The sequence below is a fragment of the Sminthopsis crassicaudata genome, chromosome 3 (assembly GCF_048593235.1).
Source record: "Sminthopsis crassicaudata isolate SCR6 chromosome 3, ASM4859323v1, whole genome shotgun sequence".
Lineage (NCBI taxonomy): Eukaryota > Metazoa > Chordata > Mammalia > Dasyuromorphia > Dasyuridae > Sminthopsis > Sminthopsis crassicaudata.
In genome coordinates, this window is record NC_133619.1 from 473,395,523 (window position 1) to 473,416,975 (window position 21,453).

Here is a 21,453-nt window from a genome sequence, read left to right on the forward strand (position 1 = left end):
CTGGGAGACAGACAAGTAGGGAAATGCTGGTATTATATAATATTTTAACAGACACACACACAACCACATGTATAATTAAAAAAAAAAAAAAAAAAAGTTACAGTGGGTTGAGAGCCAGTCTTAAGAGTTACAAAGATCTAAATTCTAGTTCCAACTTTAACACATAAAGACTATGGAAGTGAGCAAATTACTTAACCGTTTAGTGCTCTAGATCCCAGCTTTTTAACACTATGTTCTTGTAATCACAAAATTATGATTTTTTTTATCAGTAAAGTTTGATTTGTATATCTATTTTACTAACCATATACCTGAAGTCAAGTAAAAATTTCTCAGGCAAAAAGGGGTTGCAAGTGGAAAAAGTTTAAGAAACTCTGATCTAGACCAGGGTTTCTGGAAATGGAAATGCAAATTGAAAAGAGCCACTAAACTGTACATAAGAGTATCTCTGAGAGTAGTACATTAACTTATAAAAACAACTATTAACATTATCTATATCCTATTCTATTTTTATTTTGCTTTGTTAATAATATTTCCCAATTATAGTTTAACAAGGTTCAAGTTGTACTCAAGTGTGTATCACCACAATTTCCCTACTGCTGGCCACATATAAGATACCTCAGATCTAGACAAAAACTATAAATTTGCAAAGAAGGTACTAATCTATATTGGTAGGGGGAATTTCTTATACCAATGAAATCACATGTTCAATCCTTACGTCCTATTTCTAAAAATAGATTCATGGTTTCAACCATAATTTCCATTTTTCTGGCCACCTTTGCATAGGGAAACATTCACATTTATTGGTGATATTCTATTTCATAATAAAAAAAATTAAGAGGTAGCTGACAATGAGTTAAAGAAATAATAGAGTACTAATATAAGTTTTAACTTTAGGATTCGAAAAAACTTCTCCAAGAATCAAATTGCAAAATAAGAATTGCAAAATAAAAAAGAAATAAGGAACTTGTCTAAGCATAACAGCATTCTAAGAAATACCAAATTCTTTAATGATTACTTTGATAGTTACTGTCACACCTTAAATAAAAATAACTCAAAACAGTCAAAAACTAACAAAAGCAACAACATAGCATTAACCTGGGAAGAAGTTTAAAAATACATCATACTTGCCTTCAGTTTGTCTGGTGAAGTATAAGGTGCTTCAGGAGCATAAATCCTAAAAATATCAGCAAGACAACATGCTACCAGTAAGCGAACATCTTTATCAGGATGCTTGAGGAAAAAATCTGATGCAAGGTGTAAAGCAAGGTTTAGATACAGTTCCTTTTCTTCTTCTGAGTCCTGGTCCATATCCATGAAGGTTTTTACAACCATCTACATAAAAATAGAATCTCAATCAAATAAGAAAGTTCTTCTTATAAATAATGTTTAGGTAAGAAATATTGATTACATTATTTTATAATCAATACATATCATTCCTTTTTTATTCCAGAAACTAGAAATCATGAAATATATTTGGATTTTCCCACATATAATAAAGGAACCATAAGCAATGTTATTCAATAACTGAATAAAATTTCAGGATTATTTAACATGATTTGGATTGTTCAGAAGATTAAGATTTATAATTGATCACTTACTTAGAAAAGAACTCATAACATTTTATACTCTTAGAACTAAGACTTTTTTGTTTTTTGTTTTGTTTCTGTGAATACTGAACACATATTCTAAAATTTTTATTATTTTTACTTTAGTATCTTTTTTTTCCCTTAAATAAAATGGGAAGGAAAATAATGCAAAATAAAATTGCATGGCTTCCCATATGGACTGTCGAACCAAAAGCAAAGTCTACGGACTAATTTTTCTTAAAAGAACAAAAGAAAGTTAAAGAAACTTATAGGTGATATATCTATGTTGTAAAGAGGAGAGGTATGCCCACTATACACTCCCAATGTCACAAATGGCAACTTCCATAGTACCTCACTGACGAAAAATATAGCACACTGGTTTATGGACTCCATTTTTTTTTTTTTTTTTTTTTTGCCCCAATATAACATAATGGGTCTTATGTGGCAGAGAAAAGGGAATTAAAAAGCTAGGTAACATTATATTTCTCTAAAATCACTTCATAATAAACAAGTGAATTAGAAGCCACAAGAAAGGTTGTTAAGGACACAGAATCATCAAATCTAATTTAATTCCAGAATAATTGTTTACAATGACTTATATTAAAACAGTGTTCAGACATCATGGTTTAGTGTATATTCAGTCAGCCAATCAGTCAGTAGGTATATAAAGAAAGGTAAACATATTTCCTATTCTCAAGGAGCCTACAGTCTAATGAACAAGAATTAAGAGAACTTTGTAGCTAAAGGAATTTTATATTGAAATATCTATCTATTGGTATTTAGCTAAAAGAAAAGGATCCCCCATTTGGCTTCCACTAGGTGGTGCTACAAATGCAAATCAAAAAGTATTATCAGGTCTTTTTATTTATAGCTATCAAACAAGTATTATATATATATATATATATATATATATATATATATATATATATATATATATATATATATATATATATATACACATAGATCTATGTATATAGATATAGATATAGATATATATGCAGAGCTGAAAGACAGAATGATAGAATAGAGCTAGATCAAGAAGTAGATTCTAAAGTCTGTCTCTGTGACATACTAGATATGCAACCATGGATTTTATACATAACATAGATGTGGGCAAATGAAGTAGGCTAACATGTTAAAATCCATTCAGTACTTTCTTACTTGACTAAAAGAGACCACTTGCTCTAGCTATTATTAGGCATACACATGCAAATATACAGTAGTATATTAAGAGCCATTTCTGACTATAAATCTCTATGCTCTAAGGCAATTCTCTAAATTAATAGGAAATTGTCCATCTTCTTCAAGGAAAAAAACTTTCACACTGAAGTTTCCTACACCAATGTACAATATCAAAAGGTATGCAGCACTTGCTAGTCCATCCTGAGCAGAAGTGACCTAAACTTGTACTAGGTATTTCCATCCCACTTCAGAGTTGTTCTTCAGGTAAAAAGTAGTTTGGTGACTTAGAGAATCATCAGGAAGATACCCAGATAACTCCAAGAATAGTGTCAGGGGCTTAAAAATTAGGTAATGGTATGAATAATAAGGCAACCTTTAAAGCCTGGTGTATTACTCAGAAAGGGTGATGACCCCACCAATGATATAAATGTACCAATATGAAATAATAATGTAAAACAAAATTTAAAGAGTCTAGAAAGATTAAACCTATTTGTACATATCCAAAAAATATAAATTTTTATTTTTCTCTAAATGGCTAGTTTAAATAGTGATAAACTCTAAATTATGGAAAATTAACAAATAAATAGGCTATTCCAAGTTAGTCCTTCCTATGTGGACAGATCTGTTATCTCAATGGTAATCACCCCTAAAATGAATGGCTTTCTTTGCCATTCAGAATGAAAAGGAATTCTGTGCTGTTATTGTCCACAAGCTTTTTAATATCTTTATAGTAAGAATGCACAATTACTGAGTCTCAGTAATTATAAATCATCCACAACCTGGAAAAACAATAAAATCTGATTATAGGATGAAAGATTTTGAGTTGGAAGCCTTTAAATATTATCCTGTCCAAATTTCTCATTTTAGAGAAAAAGCAATTGAGAGTGCCAAAAAAGTAAATCAAAAACTAATTTTCTTTTCAATGGCAGCTTACAGCCCAAGGGATCAGTTTTGCCTTCTTTCCATCATCTTCAGAATCTTACTTTTGCACCATCAACCTTCAAGGAACTATCCCACTTGATCTTCCTACTTAAAAATCATTTTTCTTGACTAGGCTCATCCTCTCTATTCTTACAAGAATGTACTATTTTCTATTCATTCTCAGTTATCTATCTTGCTTCCTTACTGGATTTACTGGATGGATGGCAAATCTGAAAGGGATAGTGGAGGTCATCAAGTTCAACACCCTAATTTTACAGGTGAAGAAACTAAAACTTAGTAAGATTAAATTACTTGTCCAGGATCACAAAATTAGTTAACTATCTAAGGCATGATTCAAAACAAATCTTCCTGACTCCTAGCCCAGCTCTCTGACTTCTATATGCATCTCTTTAAAATATAAGAAGTAAATTAGATTTCTGGACAATTGAACCAGCAACACGAGTACTTCTGTAATCAGAATTTTTTTTCCCCTCTGGAAAGCATCTTTTAAATTGAACTGCTATATCTAGTCTTACAGCATGGAATCCTACCTGTACTTTCTTTCTGAATTCAGAAATCTGTCCAATCAGAGCCTATAGAGCAAGGCATCAAAGGCTATCTAACATTTCCTTATCTGCCAAACTACGACAGGATGGTCATTTATTCTTTAGGGTTTTGACATTCCTACTTACTTACCTGTCAAAATCAAGTACAAAACAGCAGTAATTGGCCCCCTTCACTTCATTTCAAGGAATAAAATTACTAGGAAAACAAATCAAGAACTGTTCGGGTGCTATAATTTTAGCAGTTTCAATAGATTGGGTTTGTTTTAACATAAGGAAAATGCAAATTACCAACATGTATATGAACACGTTTCATTATTTAACTCTATTTAAATAATAATAGAAAAGATTTTATACATAACATAGATGTGGGCAAATGAAGTAGGCTAACATGTTAAAATCCATTCAGTACTTTCTTGACTAAAAGAGACCACTTGCTCTAGCTATTATTAGGCATACACATGCAAATATACAGTAGTATATTAAGAGCCATTTCTGACTATAAAAATATATCATATAAACATGTCACTGCCCTCTACTTTTCAATTCAATGTTTTCAGAGAGCACAGATCCAGTTGTAGAGATAATAGAGACTATTAAAGAGTAAAACTAAATTGATTACTGATCTAATTTTAATGAAAAAAAAAAAAACTCTAGAAATATGGTGAGTATGACAGTGATGATGGGTGATGGTAATAGTGATTGTCACAGTAGTCACAGTAGTGGTGGTGGTAGTGAGAATTCCTCTATTGCTTTAAGATTTACAAAGCTTACATGCCTTGCTTCATTTGATCCTCACAACCACCATTCTAGAAAGTAGATAGAATTATATTCCCATTTTACAGATGAGAAAACTTAGGCTGACAGAGATTAAAAGGGATGTCTAGCATCATATAACTAGAAAAATGACTAAGGCAGCATTTAAACTCAAGTCTTCAAATCAGCTCTCTTTCTACCATTCGACCTAGAAGCCTCAATATATACATGAAAATTTGATATCCCTATCCTTTTGGTGCTTGTAGTCATGTATTACATGAAGTGCTTAGAGAGAGAGAGGCAATCAAACAACAAGACCATATCCCAAGCTCTGTGGATATAAATATAATATTTATATTTATAAATGCCTTCAAATAACTTATATTTTAATGGAGTGGACACACAGAACACACATAAATTGATTCCAAACATATAAATACTAATCAAATATAAGATAACTATGGAAAGGAAGGCCCTAGCAGCACCCTGGGGAACAGTATTAGAAAAGATCTCCAAATGTAGTTGGTACTTGAACTGAATATAACCGAAAGTAGGAATTTGGGAATGGGTAAGAACAGGACAAGAGGACATCAAGTGAAAAAAGATGGACAATGAAGCATCATAATAAGGAATAGTAAACAGGACAGAGTGACTGAATTGTGTAGAAAGCATGGAAGAGATAGTAATGAATACATCAACTAGAAAAGTCCAAGTTTCAAAGAGCCTTAAATGCCAAAGAGAACTTATAGTTTATACTAAGAGGCAGAGGAAATCATCTAAGTTTATTAAGTACGAGGGAAGACATGGTCAAAGTTATTCTTCAGGAAACTCACTTTTGACAGTTATGTAGAGGAATAGATGAGACAAAAGGTAGAAAGACCAAATACAATGCTATCACAATAGTTCAAATGAAAAGTGATATACCACTAGAGTGGTAGCTATGTAAATGTAAACAGGTGGGCATATCAGAGAGAGGTTATGGAAATATGACAACTGTATATATATAAAGGAGCTGAGAATGAAAGAAAGGTTTTCAATCTTCAATAATAGGGTTGGAAAAGGGGACAATTTTTGGAAAAATATTAAGTTCTATTTAGAACATTCTGAGTTTAAAGAATTTAACACATATCTAGTTCAATGTGTAAAAAGCAGTTCTTAATATAGGACAAGCTTAGAAGAGAAACTAGGGATGGATGTACAACTCGGGAAGCATGGTACACAGATAGGATAATTAACTCCATGGAACTAATATGGTCACTAAGAGGCTGGAGTCAATAAGAGCTGGGGTTCAAGTTCTAGAGTCAATAAAAGCTGGCATTCAAATTATCCATATGATTCATAATGGCCAAATCATTTAATTCCTGAGTGCTCCCAGAAACTATGAAACAAGGCAGATACTGACATGAATTTGCCTACAGAGAATTCTTTATACCAATGACATCACAGGTCCAATCCCCCAAAAATACAAAATAAAAATAAATGTGGCTTTTATTATAGCCAGACAATACTAACCTTTAACCGTCTCACCATCTCCTCTTTAGATATTTTGTCTGAGATCTCTTTGACGCCAGGAGGGTAAGTAATTTTTCCATCATTGGCCCTTGTCTTTGAATGAGCCATGATTGAAATATTTTCAACCCTAAAACAAGAAAAAAAAAAATTAAGGTACGTTTTGTATATTCACCTTTTAAATTATTAATTAGATGCTACAGAACAAAGAATATCAATATAGACATATCCCCATATAATCTTGCCCTATAACTCCTGATCATTAATAATATTAACCACACCCCACCACACTCCCACTGTAATTTCATCAATTTCTCCAGCTACTGAACAAGAAAACTCCTACTCTTACTCCTTTTCCTTCCCCCTCCCCCATTCCCTCTGTTTTTTGTTTCCTTTTTACAGCCATATGTTCATGAAACAAATTAACAGGGAATAATATGCCTATAAAATATTTTCAAGAAAAACACAATTAGAAACAAATTAATGTACAGCTATTGTCTAAGTTATAAAAACTTGCCTAAAATAATTAGAAAAATATTACTGATATAATGAGGTGTGTAAAATTAATCTATAGGAATGGCTAAGTAAGTTGGATAAATGAATGTAATAAAACATTACTATGCTATAAGAAATAATTAATATGATAAATACAAAGAAGAATGGAAACACTTAAAATGAACTGATGCAAAATGAAGTAGAACCAGGAAAATAATATATACAATGACTAAATGAAAATGAAAAAATGACAACTAAAACTGAAGATTGCAAAATTATAATGACCAAGCTTGGCCCCAAAGAAGAGATATGAGAAAGTATTTCATCCCCAGCCCTACCCTTGTTGCAGATGTGGGGCGACACTGAATATAATTTCAGACTTGTTCAATATGCTGGTGAGTTTTGCTGAACTTTTTTTCCCCCTCTTTTTCATCCTTTGTTATAAAGGCTGGTTTTCTAGGAGGGAAAGGGGAAGGGATATATGAGGAAATGCAGGTGATATAAAAAACAAAAGACCTCAAAGTTATTTTAAAATTATTTTATAAAGTTTTACCCAAAATTTAAATAATTTTGGTTAATCTGACTACCTAATACTGAATCTCCTTTGAGGACAACTTGTTCTTATTGGTGCCAACAAAATTCTTTGCCATTACTTTTTCTAGCCTTGTCTCACAAATAATCCTTTTTTCAAATATTCTATATGGTTGTGAGCAGTTGGATCACTCACCATTCCTGAACCAACAATACCCCTTTTTCCACCTCTATACACAAGTTGCCTTACGCATGAAATCCACTCCTCATCAAATTTCCTGTTGAATTCTACAAGTACCACCATGTTCCAAGCTGTTCATCTGTACTCTTCTAATTTCTCATAATATTTTGTCATGCCAAAGGGTCAGTCACAGCATTTAAAGAGGCAAAAGACGTAGAAGATTATCTAGTTCAAATCCCTCATTTTTACAGAGAAGAAAAAGGCTTCACTTCAGTATCCTAGCAATATTTAGTTGCTGGTCCAAAGATTATACATCTCTCTTAATACTTTCTCCCTCTTTTTTATAAGAGCATAAATATATAGCATAGACAGCAAAATCTGTTAAAAGTTACCTACATTCTTATCACTTATTCTCTCCTTAATTCTTTATAATATGTCTTCAACTCCTACCACTTCTACTGAAATCTAACTATTAGAGACTATCAGATATCTCCTCATTGAAAGCCAAGATTGGGTACAGTAGAAAAAGCAATGGATTTAAAGTAAGAAAAATTTTGGTTCAAATCTTGGCTCTTACTAACCTCTTATACTTGGGCAACTCATTCTACCTGTTTGGATTTCAATCCCATCATCTATAAAATGAAGGAGTTGGTATATGGCTTCTAAGTTTCTTTTCAATTCTAAATCTATGACTAAGTCTAAAAGCCATTTTTTTTCCCAATTCTGACTCTCTCTCTCTCTCTATCTATTTATCTATATATCTATATGGTATTTGATATGTTATTTATTCGATTAACTTATTCCTAAGCTTATGAATATCTTCTCCTAAGTGGGCTTCAAAGAGATGCTTGTCTTTATTCCTATCATTTTTGTTATCCTATTTTACTCCTTACCTTCATTTTGATGCTACCTCCCAACCCTAACCTATGAATATTAACCAAAGTTTTATTCTCAGGTCTCATTTCTTCACTCTTCTTCCATGATCATCTGATTTTGCTTCATGACTTGACCAAATGTAAACAGCTAACTCTCAAAATTCTTTATCTCCAGTCCTGACTACTCTCCTAAAGCTTCAGAATTAAATCTTCATCTATATGTCCTGCAGACATTTTAAATTCAAGAAGTTCTAGAAAGGATTTTATGAAATGAGTAAAAGGAAGCAAAGTCAAAGCAACAATATAAAAAAAGACTACAATGCAAACAAAAACACCACCGCAAGGCAACAAAACATTATCAAATACAATAGACAATGCTGGTAGCAAATTACTAAAGTCAAAGCATACAACCTTCCGTCCCATTAAAGAGTAAAGTACAAAAATAGATATTAAAATGTACTATTATTAATTCATTTCAACAAGCATTTATTAAGCATATACAATATCTTAGGCGTTGTGCTGGATCCTCATTATACAAAGATTAAAAAAAAAAAGAGTTCTTACCCTCAAGGAGCTTATTCCACTCAAGAACTTGCATGAAACATATTACAAGGATAACTGAGCTGGGAAGATAGTAATAACTAATGGGAAAAGGGAAGACTTGAGAGAGAAAAGATGGCACCTGATTTGAGTTTTGAAAGAATTCAGAGACAAAAGTGAGAAGACTTCTGTTCTCAAGGAATATTGAAAGGTAGGGACTACTAGAAAACAACATGTCTTCCCCCTCCCCCCAAAAAATCAGCATGTTCAAAACAGAATTCAATGGCATAATGAAAAGAACAGTGCACTTAGAACCAAGTTACATAGGATAGGTTCACATTCCAGTTCTAAACATTTATTAAATGTGTGACCATGAAGTAAATTAATTATCTGAGTTTCAGTGTCCTTATCTGTAAACAGGGATAATAACTATTATCTACGTCAAAAAATTGTTTAAAGTGCTTTATAAAAATTATTATGTAATTATACATTCTACATATCATATAAATGTGAATTATTATTTTCTAAACCTGCTCAAGTTCAAAATTTTAACACTATCTTTAGTTATACTTTCTCTCTTCTCATTGCTATTAGTTACTTAAGTCCTACTGTTTTTGTCTCCATGTTATCTAGAACAAATGGTATTCAACATTGGATGAGTGGTCAAAAGATACTAACAAACACTCTCCAAAGAAACTTTAAACTATCATAACAACATAGGAAATAATGCTCCAAATCACTAATACTATATCAAGGTAACTCTGAGGTTTCACTTCATCCTCGGAAAATTGGCAGTGATGACCAACTGGAAGAATAATCAATGTTGTAGAAGTTGTGGAAAGACATGCCTAATAATAATACAATATTGATGGAACTTTGAATTAATGAAGCCATTTTAGTAAACAATTTAGTATGCTTTAGAACAGGGGTTCTCAAACTATGGCCGGCGGGCCAGATGGTCATGGCAAATGGGCTGAGGGGCGGAGACAAAGTGTGTTTTTGTTTTTACTATAGTCTGGCCCTTTAACAGTCTAAGGGACAGTGAACTGGTCCCCTATTTTAAAAGTTTGAGGACCACTGCTTTAGAAAAAAGAACTAAAGTATCTATACTTTTTGACACAGCTCTCACTCTAAATGTATAATAACCTCCCCTCAAAAAAGTCAGACAAAAGGAAAAGTCCTATGAAGCAAAAAGAAAATAATAAAATTTTCCTTTTTTGAAAATTGCCCCCCAAGGGGTGAAGAAGTAGGGGGGGGGAGGGAGTTTTACAGCTAGGAGGCCAAGTTGATAGAGTAACAATCATAAAGTCAGTTATGACTTTAGTTCAAAATTATACACTAACTAGATTTGTGACCCTGGGAAAGTCACTTTAACTTTGGTTGCCTCAAAAAAAAAAAAAAAAAAAAAAAAAAAAAAAAAAAAAAAAAAAAAAAGATTGTCTATCATCCATGCAGGGGCCATTCTAATCCAAAATTTTGCCTAAGAATCAATCCATCCCTCAAAGGATATGAACAGACAATTTTCAGATGATGAAATTAAAGCTATTTCCACTCATATGAAAGTGTTCCAAATCACTATTGATCAGAGAAATGCAAATTAAGACAACTCTGAGGTATCATTACACACCTGTCAGATTGGCTAAGATGACAGGAACAAATAACGATGAATGTTGGAGAGGCTGTGGGAAAACTGGGACACTGATGCATTGTTGGTGGAGTTGTGAAAGAATCCAACCATTCTGGAGAGCAATCTGGAATTATGCCCAAAAAGTTATCAAAATGTGCATACCCTTTGACCCAGCCATACAACTACTGGGCTTATACCCCAAGGAACTACTAAAGAAGGGAAAGGGACCTGTATGTGCCAAATTGTTTGTGGCAGCCCTTTTCATAGTGGCTAGAAGCTGGAAGATGAATGGATGTCCATCAATTGGAGAATGGTTGGGTAAACTATGGTATATGATGTATGGAATATTATTGTTCTCAATAATGACCAACAGGAGAAATACAGAGAGGCTTGGAGAGACTTACATCAACTGATGCTGAGTGAAACGAGCAGAACCAGAAGATCATTATACACTTCAACAATGATACTGTACAAGGATGTATGCTGATGGAAGTGGATTTCTTCAACATAGAGAAGAGCTAATCCAATTCAAATTGATTAATGATGGACAGAACCAGCTACATCCAGAAAAGGAACACTGGGAAATGAATGTAAACTGTTATTTTTACCTTCTGAATCCAATTCTTCCTGTGCAACAAAAAATTCGGTTCTACACACATATATTGTATCTAGAATATACTGTAATATATTGAACATATATAAGACTGCTTGCCATCTGAGGGAGGGGGTTGGGGGAGGAAGGGAAAAAATCTGAATAGAAGCAAGTGCAAGGGATAATGTTGTAAAAAATTACCCATGCATATGTGCTGTCAAAAAAATGTTATAATTATAAAATAAAATAAAAATTACAAAAAATATATTAAAAAAAATAATAAAAAAAAAAGAATCAATCCATCCCATCCCTCAATCCCACTAGGCTAGTCTTCTCCTCTAAAAATTCTCACCTGCCCCTTTTTAATAAACTCAAAAAAGGGTAATAAGTAATAGATGCTCATGAAAATTTTGTATAAATGGAAAAGTTGGAATAAGGATAATTATTGGTATTTTCACACTTGTTTTTCCCTCTAATTTTGTAATCATAAATATCTGACAAACATATGTAATAATATACACTTATTATAGAAAAGTTAATAAATATTTTTTAAAATTTATTTTGTATTTGTGTAATAATAAATTCTGGGGAATTTTGATTTTTGTTCCATACTCTCTTTAATATGTCTTCAGAAATGATCTGATGTGGGGCAGCTAGGTGGTGCAATAGACAGAGCACCAGCCCTTAAGTCAAGAGGACTTGAGTTCAAATTTCATCTCAGACACTTAACAGTTCCTAGCTGTGTGACCCTGAGCAATTCACTTAACCCTAATTGCCTCAGTTTAAAAAAAAAAAAAAAAAAAGATGAAATGATCTGATGCTCTCATTGTTGTGACAACTATAGGACAGACCTCTCCTTTGTATGTACTTGGTCTGGCTGCCTTTTCTATATATCTATTAAGTTTCAAGTCCAAATGGTGACTTCAGCATGTACATGACTGAAAAAAGCACGTTACTAGAATCTCTGTAAATGTTTTCCATTTTATAATTTTTTTGCCAATTAAAGCTCTAGTCAAAGTTTCATTAATCCTGATTCTCTCTCCACTACTTCTCTTTGTTTTGTGAGGCACTCTTTCTTCTAAGATTTTCAAGGTGAATTTATATTCTACCTGGTGTAGCCCTTAGCACTATGCCATACTCATCCCCTTGGCAAAGAAATCAAGCATTTACTTGCTGAGGTGATTTCTAGGTTCCTCTGGTCTCATCATGGAAAATCAATAAACACTTATTAAAAATCTACTTGTGCCAGGAACCATGTTAGGTATGGAGGAATCAAAAGTGAAACAATCTTCATTCTACTGACTTTACATTCTAATAGGGCAGACCTGGATTTAAATAAAAAACTAATTACAATTCAATTAAACTTTCATAAAAAGTATATAATTAGGATGTTTCCTTTCCTCCATCTACTTCCCACTTTTAGCATCAAAAATCCACTTAATTAGGTTGGAATCATTTCAAATGCAAACTATATTGTACCTCCTCTTTATTCATTCTCTTTCCTTTAAATTAATTTGGATCAGTAGTCTGCCTAAATCTTAAGAGAAGATTAGGAAAGATTGACAAACCAATGGCTTCCTGTTCATTAAAATATAACCAATTAAACTTTTAGATAAGTTTGTTGCTCATTACGTGAATTCTTTTCTCAGAGGAAGAAGTGATGACAGATATAAGTGATGCTTCCACGTAGGCTCCAAGATTTTGGCCTGCCTCATTCCTTACACCTAAACCTTATTTTTCAACATTTCTTGTCAACCTCCTCTTTTCATTAAAGTCACTGCATTTAAATATGTATTCTCTTTTAATATAGATCTTCAAAAAGATTATTCTAGAATTTCTCTATTTCATTCCTTACAGCAATAGTTGGTGGAAAAACTTTAATTACTTTTATAGTCTTTTATCATAAGTATTTTAATATAAGACAACCAAATGTCCACCAAAATGCACAATAAGAATTTAAGACTACCTCTGAGCCATCAAAACAGGACTTTATGGAAAGTACTTTTTTTAGTACTTTAGTACCATTTTAAAATGTATCAAACTTTATTTTTTTTAAAATCATCCTGTCTTTTTCTACAAAAAACTACTCATTCTTTACTCTGATTATCTGACTTTAACATTATAGATTATTCTAGACCCCTATAACTCTAAACTGCATTATGAATGATAGTGAAACAGGGTCCAAGTGACATAGAAAAGACCAAGTCACAATCTGTCTTTGTAGCACATTTTTCTCTGAAAATTAAGGGGACTGAATTTACATGATCAATAACACCCCCCTAAATAGGAGGAAAGAATTAAATGGAGTAACAACAACTATAGCTTTAAAATCTACCTTAAAAGATTTAAAAAGATATAGTTATCTCTAAAAATCCCAAATGATGCAATAATTTTATAGTCATAAGAATCAAACAATTTTCAAGTTTTTAGTCTGAAGGCATTCACTGTACTATAAAATTTCCTGTAACTAGTTCCCAATACAACCAGTAGATGGTACTCTCCATGTAGACAAGCCTACAAGAGCACATTTAAACAGAAGAGTAAAGTCACTCTGCAAGGGTTATAAATTTAAAAACTGGGTAAATGTATTATAGAGAACAAAAAATAAAAATATATACAAAATGAACTAATATCCCCTTTAAAATGTCTACTAGAAGATAGTATTCATATATTTTTATATTAAATAACTCAAAAATAATCACTGATGTACAAGAGATATCTATCATATAAATGAGTTTCTAAAGAATAATATGTAAATTTTACAACTAAAATATTTCAAATATTTTAGAGGTGCTTCTCATTTAAGATAATCTTTTTAAAAATAATACATTTCCCTGCTACTGTACTTTTTAGTTTAGTTTTTGCATCTAGAAATTTTGTTGCTTTTGTCTTAAAGGAACCAAAAAACACAGAAAAATAATGTCAAGGATGAGGTAAGAAATCATAGTAAAGATATATTGTAAAAAAAACAAAAGGAAAAGGCCAAACCTTGGCTTTTCTAATCAAAGACAATGATGGGAAGTACTTCTTAAAATATTTATATTTTAGATTATATTTAACATAAAGTTCTAGTACCTCAGGCCTATAAACTAAGTCATTCTATATCATTTATTACTCATTATCTCTTATACAAATGGCCATATGCATCCTGTTGCCAGGGTTTCTCAATTTCATGTCTGTAACATCTCTTGAATATGATGCCCCCTTTTCTTCTCTGACATTAATACTTGAAAGCTGCTGGTCCTCCACACCTTACTGCCTACTGGTGAGTGTGCCTTCCTCAATCTCTTCCCACTCCAATCTATCCCACCATTCAGCCACTAAAGCGATTTTCCTAAAACACAAATATGATCAATTACCCCATCCCCACTCCACAAATGCCAATAACTTCCTATCACCTCCAAGAACAAATACAAAACATTGGTATTCAAAGCCCTACATAATTTAATCCCCATCTTTCCAGTCTTCTTACATCCTATTCCACCATGTATATTCTCTGATCCAATGGCACTGGCCTCCTAGCAGTTCTACAAATAAGATGCTCCACATCTCTTGGCTCCAGGCATTTTCTCTGACTGAACCTCTTGCTTGGATAATGTTCTCACTTGGACACTAGATCTTTCAGACTTCCTTTAAGTCCCAATTAAAATCCTCTCTTATAAAGGAAGCCTTCCCTAACCCCTCTTATTTCCAGTGCTTTTCCTTCTTTTTAATATGTCCTGTTTATCCTATATATAGCTTCCTTTGAATATACCTGCATATTGTCCCACCCTTTAGATTGCAAATTCCCTAAGAGCAAAGTCTCTCTTTTGCCCCCTTTTGCATCCCTAGAGCTTAACACATTATAGATGCTTAAAAATTTTTTACTGATCAACACTAGACTGTTGGAACCAAAATTTCGATAATGCTTACACTATCCCACAATCTTTCCAATGGCAACTAAATTACCTTGGATGTGGATAACCCAACTGTTAATTTGCTATCACATACATCTTATCTGATTCCTGAGAAAATATAACTATTATTTTCCTGATTTTACAAATAAAGAAATTAAGGTCAAGATTACATTGCTGAATAATTCATGATGAAATAAAGATTTTCAGACTCTTACCTAACATCCTTTTCATTAAACCACGTCTATCCTCAAAAACATCAGTTCATTTAGAAGCAAAAAAAAAAATTACAGTTCTAGGAAACTGTGTGTGTATATGTATATGTATGTATATATATATATATATGTATGTATATACATATATATACACACACATATAAAAATAAAAATGTGTATATATATATATATATTTAAAAACTGCAAACAAAATAATTTCCAAAAAGAGCTAGCTGTCCAATAATTAGAACAGAAACAGGACCACAAAAATAATCTTAATTCCAAACTTTCACCATCACCATTTCCGAGACATAATGCAACGGATATAGCTCCATTTTTTAAAAAGAATTTATTTTCTCTTCCTATTCTTTTTAATCTCTTTCCACTTCAGCTATCCTTTACAATTATATGCAGCTGAATCCTAACCTAACCCTCCAACTCTTCCCTTTTTCATCTTAGCATCTTTCTGTAGTCCAATGAGCAATGGACTTAAAACTTAGGAAAACAAGTTCAAACCCTATCTCAGACAAGATTCTAGATGGGCCTAGGCAAGTCACTTAACCTCTCAATTTCCTCTTGTGTAAAATTAAAGAGAGTAAAATAAGGATAGAACCTTATCTCACAGCATTATTATGAAGACAAATGAGATAATACATGTAACTTTTCATACACATCTTAAAGCAATCAAAAGCTGAAGGTCTTGCTTCACATTTAATTTTAAAAACTGAGGTCACTGGTCAAGAGCTTCTCCTTCCACATCACAGACACCTTCAACTACTGTCTTTACCTCTTTCTTGCCACAGTAAACTATGCTATTTGCAAAATGATAACATTCTATCCTATCTCCTCCAGCAACCTGTCCCCTCTATAATCAATCTCATTTGTTTTCCATCTTTCCTTCCTACTAATGCTTCCCTACTGCCCTCAAAAATGCCCATATCTATTCCATTGGAGAATGTTATTATGCTATTAAAAAATAAATCAAAGGGACAGATTCAGAGAAATCTAGGAAGATTTATATGATGCTGAATGAAGGTAACAACACAAGAATTTATAGTGTCTACAAGATTAAAAAATATATATTAATACTAAAGGACTTAGGAACTTTGATTAATGAAATAACCAATCATAACTCCAGAAGAGGAATGATGAAGTATGTTTCCCAAATCTTGACAAAAAAGTTGGGCTAAGACATCAGACATATTTTCAGACATGGGCAATGTGTTGATTTGTTTGCTTGACAAGTTACAGGAGAGAGGGTGGCATTGAGAAGCGAACAGTTAAGATAGAGGGAATAGTATAGTGATAATGATTCCTCTCTGGTTTCTTTCTAGACTTCTAACTCCCATAGAAATCTCTTCATCTTGGAAGCTCCACTGCAACTCAACCCCTATGGATTTTGTTGTTGTTTTTTTGTTGTTGTTTTTTGAGGCTAGGGTTAAGTGACTTGCCCAGGGTCACACAGCTAGGAAATGTTAAGTGTTTGAGACCACATTTGAACTCTGGTCCTCCTGAATTCAGGGCTGGTGCTCTATCCACTGCGCCACCTCGCTGCCCCCTAGTTTTTTGGTTGTTTTTTTTAAGCTTCTTTTTTATATGCCATGTCTTCCCCTCTTAGAATGTAAGTGCCTTTGTAGTTAGAGCCTTTCTGCAAAAGTATTTGCATTCTCAATATTAGCACAATGTCTGGCACATAGTAAGCATTCAAAAAATGTTTTCTGAATGAAATAAGATGAAGAATGTATATGAAGCACAGAAGAGAATAAAAGGTAGCCCAGAGGAGAGACAGAAACAGGACAGTTTTGGAACTATCATGTTTGTATGTTATGGAGAAAAGCAGTTCCTTATATAACACCTGAACTATTGCAGTAACCCGCTGGTCAGTCTTATGTCAAGCCTCTTCTCACTCAAGTGCAATCTTCCATTCAACTTTCAAACTCATCTTCCTAAAGTGAAAGTTTGACCATGTTAACCTCCTGCCCTTCTCAATCAACTAATTCCATATTGCCACCAGGATCAAATATAAAATTCTCTATTTGACTTTTAAAGCTTTCATAATCTGGTTCTTCTTACCTTTCTTGTCCTCTTGTAACTCATTCTTTTTTCTTGTACTCTGGGGTCCAGTGACATTAAATGTTCCTCAAATACAATACTCTTATCTCCTTACTCAGGGCACTTTCAGACTATCCCTCTTGTCTGGAACTTTCTCCTTCTTCATCTCTGTCACCTGGAATTTCTGGCTTCTTTCAAGTATCGATAATAAGTTCTACCTTCTACAAAATGTTTTTCCCAGTCCTCCTTAATGTTAAGTGTCTTCCCTTGGAGACCACTTCCAATTAATCTGTATAGAATTTGTTTGTATAGTTGTTTGCATGATATTTCCTTTAGACTAGGAACTGGGGGGTTTGTTTGGGTTGTTTTCTTTTGGTTGTGTGTGTGTGTGTGTGTGTTTTGTTTTTTGCCTGTCCTTGTATCCCCAGTGGCTGATACATAGTTAACTGTTCAATAAAAAGACTAAAAAGACGGGGAGATGTTGCCTCAATGAAATTGGCAAGCTTTGACAAAAGATAAGATAGGGAGTTTAAGGAGTTGAAGATGGAGGAGTAGAGGAAGACACTTGAGAGCCCTGTCAGACAAAATGGACTAATTCTGGATAACAAATGTTGAAGTTTGCTAATATTTGTCCATCTCAGAATGACAAAGTAAAATTAATATTCTGGAGGTGAAAATAATGTTAGAGCACAGATCTTTGTTTACTTATCTTTCCTCTTAAACGAGTCAAAATAATTCAAGTAGGGGGAAGTTACTAACAGGGACAATAAGAAAGGTTTCTAAGAGGAAGTGAGTGGCAGGTGAAAAAAGAAAAAGGACTAATAAGTATAATCAGTATGTATCCTAGGAATAAGGAATACCTGTGCAAATCCACAATGACATAATGAAGATCTATTCTAGGGGAACAATAAGAGTCATGAAAGGAAATAATGTAGAACAAACATAGAAAGGCAAGCAAGAAATTTTGAACTATCTCCAACACTTATTTATCTATTTACTTATTTACACTAAACTGTATACATCTTTGGAACCAGCAATACTAATTGAATAGGCATATTTAGTCAGTCAATAAACATTTATTAATCCAAAGCAATCCCAATTGACTTTGAACAGAAAATGCCATCTGCATCCAGAAAAAGAACTATGGAGACTAAATGTAAATCAAAATATGCTATGTTTACTTCTTTTTTGTGGGGTTTTTTTAAATCTCTCCCATGGTTTTTCCCTTTTGCTCTGATTTTTGCCTCAAACATGATTCATAAATAAATATTTTTAAAAAGAAAAAATAAGCATTTAAGTATGTGCCTGATATTTGCCAAGCATTGTAGACTTAAAGAAAGAGAAAAGGTATTTCCTGCCCTTGAGAAACTCACAATTTAATAAAGGAGACAACATTCAAATAGCTATATATAAATACGCTCTTCATAGGATAATTAGGAAATAATCAATAGAGGGAGTCAAGATTAAGAGAAATCAAGAAAAGTTTTCCTGGAAAAGGAAGATTTTAGGTAAGATTTGGAAGAAGTCAGTAAAGCATGCTTTATATCTTTTGAAGTAATAATAGTTGACCATTGTACACTTCTGGTGTAGGTCCCCATCACATCACACCTGAATTATTACAAAAACCTGCTGGTGGCTCTCTCTACCACAAGTCTCTTCACATTCCAGTCATTTAGCCACTTAAAAGAATTTTCCTAAAACACAGGTTCTGACCATGTAGCTCCCTCACTCCTTATTCAATAAAGCATGTTTCCCTTCACACCTTTTACAGAAATGGTCTAGAAGTCCAAATGAAGAGATATTTTTAGATATTAAAAACTAATATATTTTCATATGTATTTATTTTGCTTGACTATTCTTATTTGCTATAAGGGAGAACTTTTTTGTGAAAAGGAGTCAGCAGGTATTGGGCTTATATCCCAAAGAAATACTAAAGAGCAGAAAGGGACCTGTATGTGCCAAAATGTTTGTGGCAGCTCTTTTTGTAGTGGCTAGAAACTGGAAGATGAATGGATGTCCATCAATTGGAGAATGGTTGGGTAAATTATGGTATATGAATGTTATGGAATATTATTGCTCTGTAAGAAATGACCAGCTAGAGGAATACAGAGAGGCTTGGAGAGACTTACATCAACTGATTTGAGTGAAATGAATAGAACCAGAAGATCGCTGTACACTTCAATGTTGTATGAAGATGTATTCTGATGGAAGTGGATATCTTCAACATAAAGAAGATCCAACTCACTTCCAGTTGATCAATGATGGACAGAAATAACTACACCCAGAGAAGGACTGGGGAGTGAATGTAAATTATTAGCAGTACTGTCTATCTACCCAGGTTACTTATACCTTCGGAATCTAATACTTAACGTGCAACAAGAAAATGGTATTTACACACATATATTGTATCTAGGTTATATTGTAACATATGTAAAATGTATGGGATTGCCTGTCATCAAGGGGAGGGAGGGGATAATTTGGAAAAATGAATACAAGGGATAATATTATAAAAAAAATTACTCATGCATATATACTGTGAAAAAAAATTATAAATAAAAAAAAAAAGAAAAGAAAAGGAGTCAGCAGGTAATGACCATGGCAAAACAGTGTCAACAAAACATTTTATGATATACACAATAGACCAGAAGGAAGAAGTCACAGACAAGGACAGCTTCTGGTATTGGTATTAAATGTAATTAATATAAACATTTTATTTGAAGTCCTGTGTTTGGCTGCCCCCATCTCACTCCACCATCTCAACTTTTCAACTTTTCTTAGACCTTTCCCTACTCCCCACTTAAAACTTTTGAGTCAATGACACTGGTTTCCTTGCTGTTCTTGGAATGACACTCCATCTCTAGACTCTGGACATTTTCTCAGTCTGTTCCCTATTCCTGGGATCCTCTTCTTTCTTATGTCTACCTCCTTGCTTCACTGACTTCCTTCCAAATCCCAACTAAAATCTTCCTTCTCCCAGAAAACTTTCTCAATTTCTCTTAATCTTGACACCTTTCATTAATTATTTTCTATTTATCCTGTGTACAGCATATTTATATGTAGCTATTTGCATGTTGTCTCCCTCATTATTAAATTGTAAGGTCCTCAAGGACAGGAAGTATCTTTTCCCTTTTTAAAAAAATAGAAGTCAATGAGTAATGATCCTGGCAAAAAAGTATCAATAAAACATTTTATAATATACACAATATCAGTATAGAAAGTTCAGAAGGAGACAGACAAGGACAGCTTTTTGTATTAAATATATTTAAAATAAGCATTCTATTTTTAAAGCTGTATATAACTAAAGTAATTTAAAAGTTATTTTTCCTTTCCATGTTGAAATGTTTATGCTTTTAAGTTCACAGTAAAAAGAAAAAGAAAAAAATTAATTTAAAAACATGGTTGGAAGAAGGAGAAATAATCTGAAGCCAGACTATGAAAGACCACAAGCAGGCTGATTTTAGCCTTTTTTTTTTAAAAGCCTTAACTATAGGGGACAACAGGAAAATGGCATACTGAAACTTTTGCTTTAGGAAGATTTTTTTGGGCAGTTACATGGAAGACTGATTAAAGCAAAGAGACTGGAAGGAAGAAAACCAATTTTTCAGATTTAGACAATATGGAAGGTAAGTAGACATGCAACTAATTGGGTTTAGTCCAGAGAATGGGGGGCAGAGGGGAAAGGATGGGTATCTCTGAAACCCTTTCTAAGAGTCTACAAAATTAGTTTTTATTTCTAATATGGTAAATGTCTACAAATATGAACCACATAAAACCTCTTTGGTCAGATCCTTAGTAATTTTTAATACTACAAAGATACTGAAAACAAAAGTTGAAGAAATGATTTATATTACCTTGTTAAGTGATTTTATTTATGTGTATGTACACACACACACACACTTAAATTTCTATAAAACACTTGGATTTGTACAGAACTT

The 21,453-nt window shown here is 33.0% G+C and overlaps 1 protein-coding gene across 3 annotated transcripts in view; it reads right to left on the minus strand.

The window, feature by feature from the left end:
- The window catches only part of PDS5B (PDS5 cohesin associated factor B), a 209,402-nt gene that overhangs the window by 146,046 nt on the left and 41,903 nt on the right, over positions 1 to 21,453 (minus strand). For 2 of the 3 annotated variants that reach the window (XM_074303508.1, XM_074303507.1), the window contains exons 2-4: positions 7,351 to 7,468; positions 6,521 to 6,647; positions 1,129 to 1,332 (exon numbers count right to left, since the gene is read on the minus strand). In XM_074303508.1, coding sequence (XP_074159609.1) covers positions 1,129 to 1,332; positions 6,521 to 6,647; positions 7,351 to 7,445 — 426 coding nt within the window. In that variant the 5' untranslated portion in view covers positions 7,446 to 7,468. The remainder of the gene's footprint in view (positions 1 to 1,128; positions 1,333 to 6,520; positions 6,648 to 7,350; positions 7,469 to 21,453) is intronic. The other variant, XM_074303509.1, reaches the window with a different exon arrangement.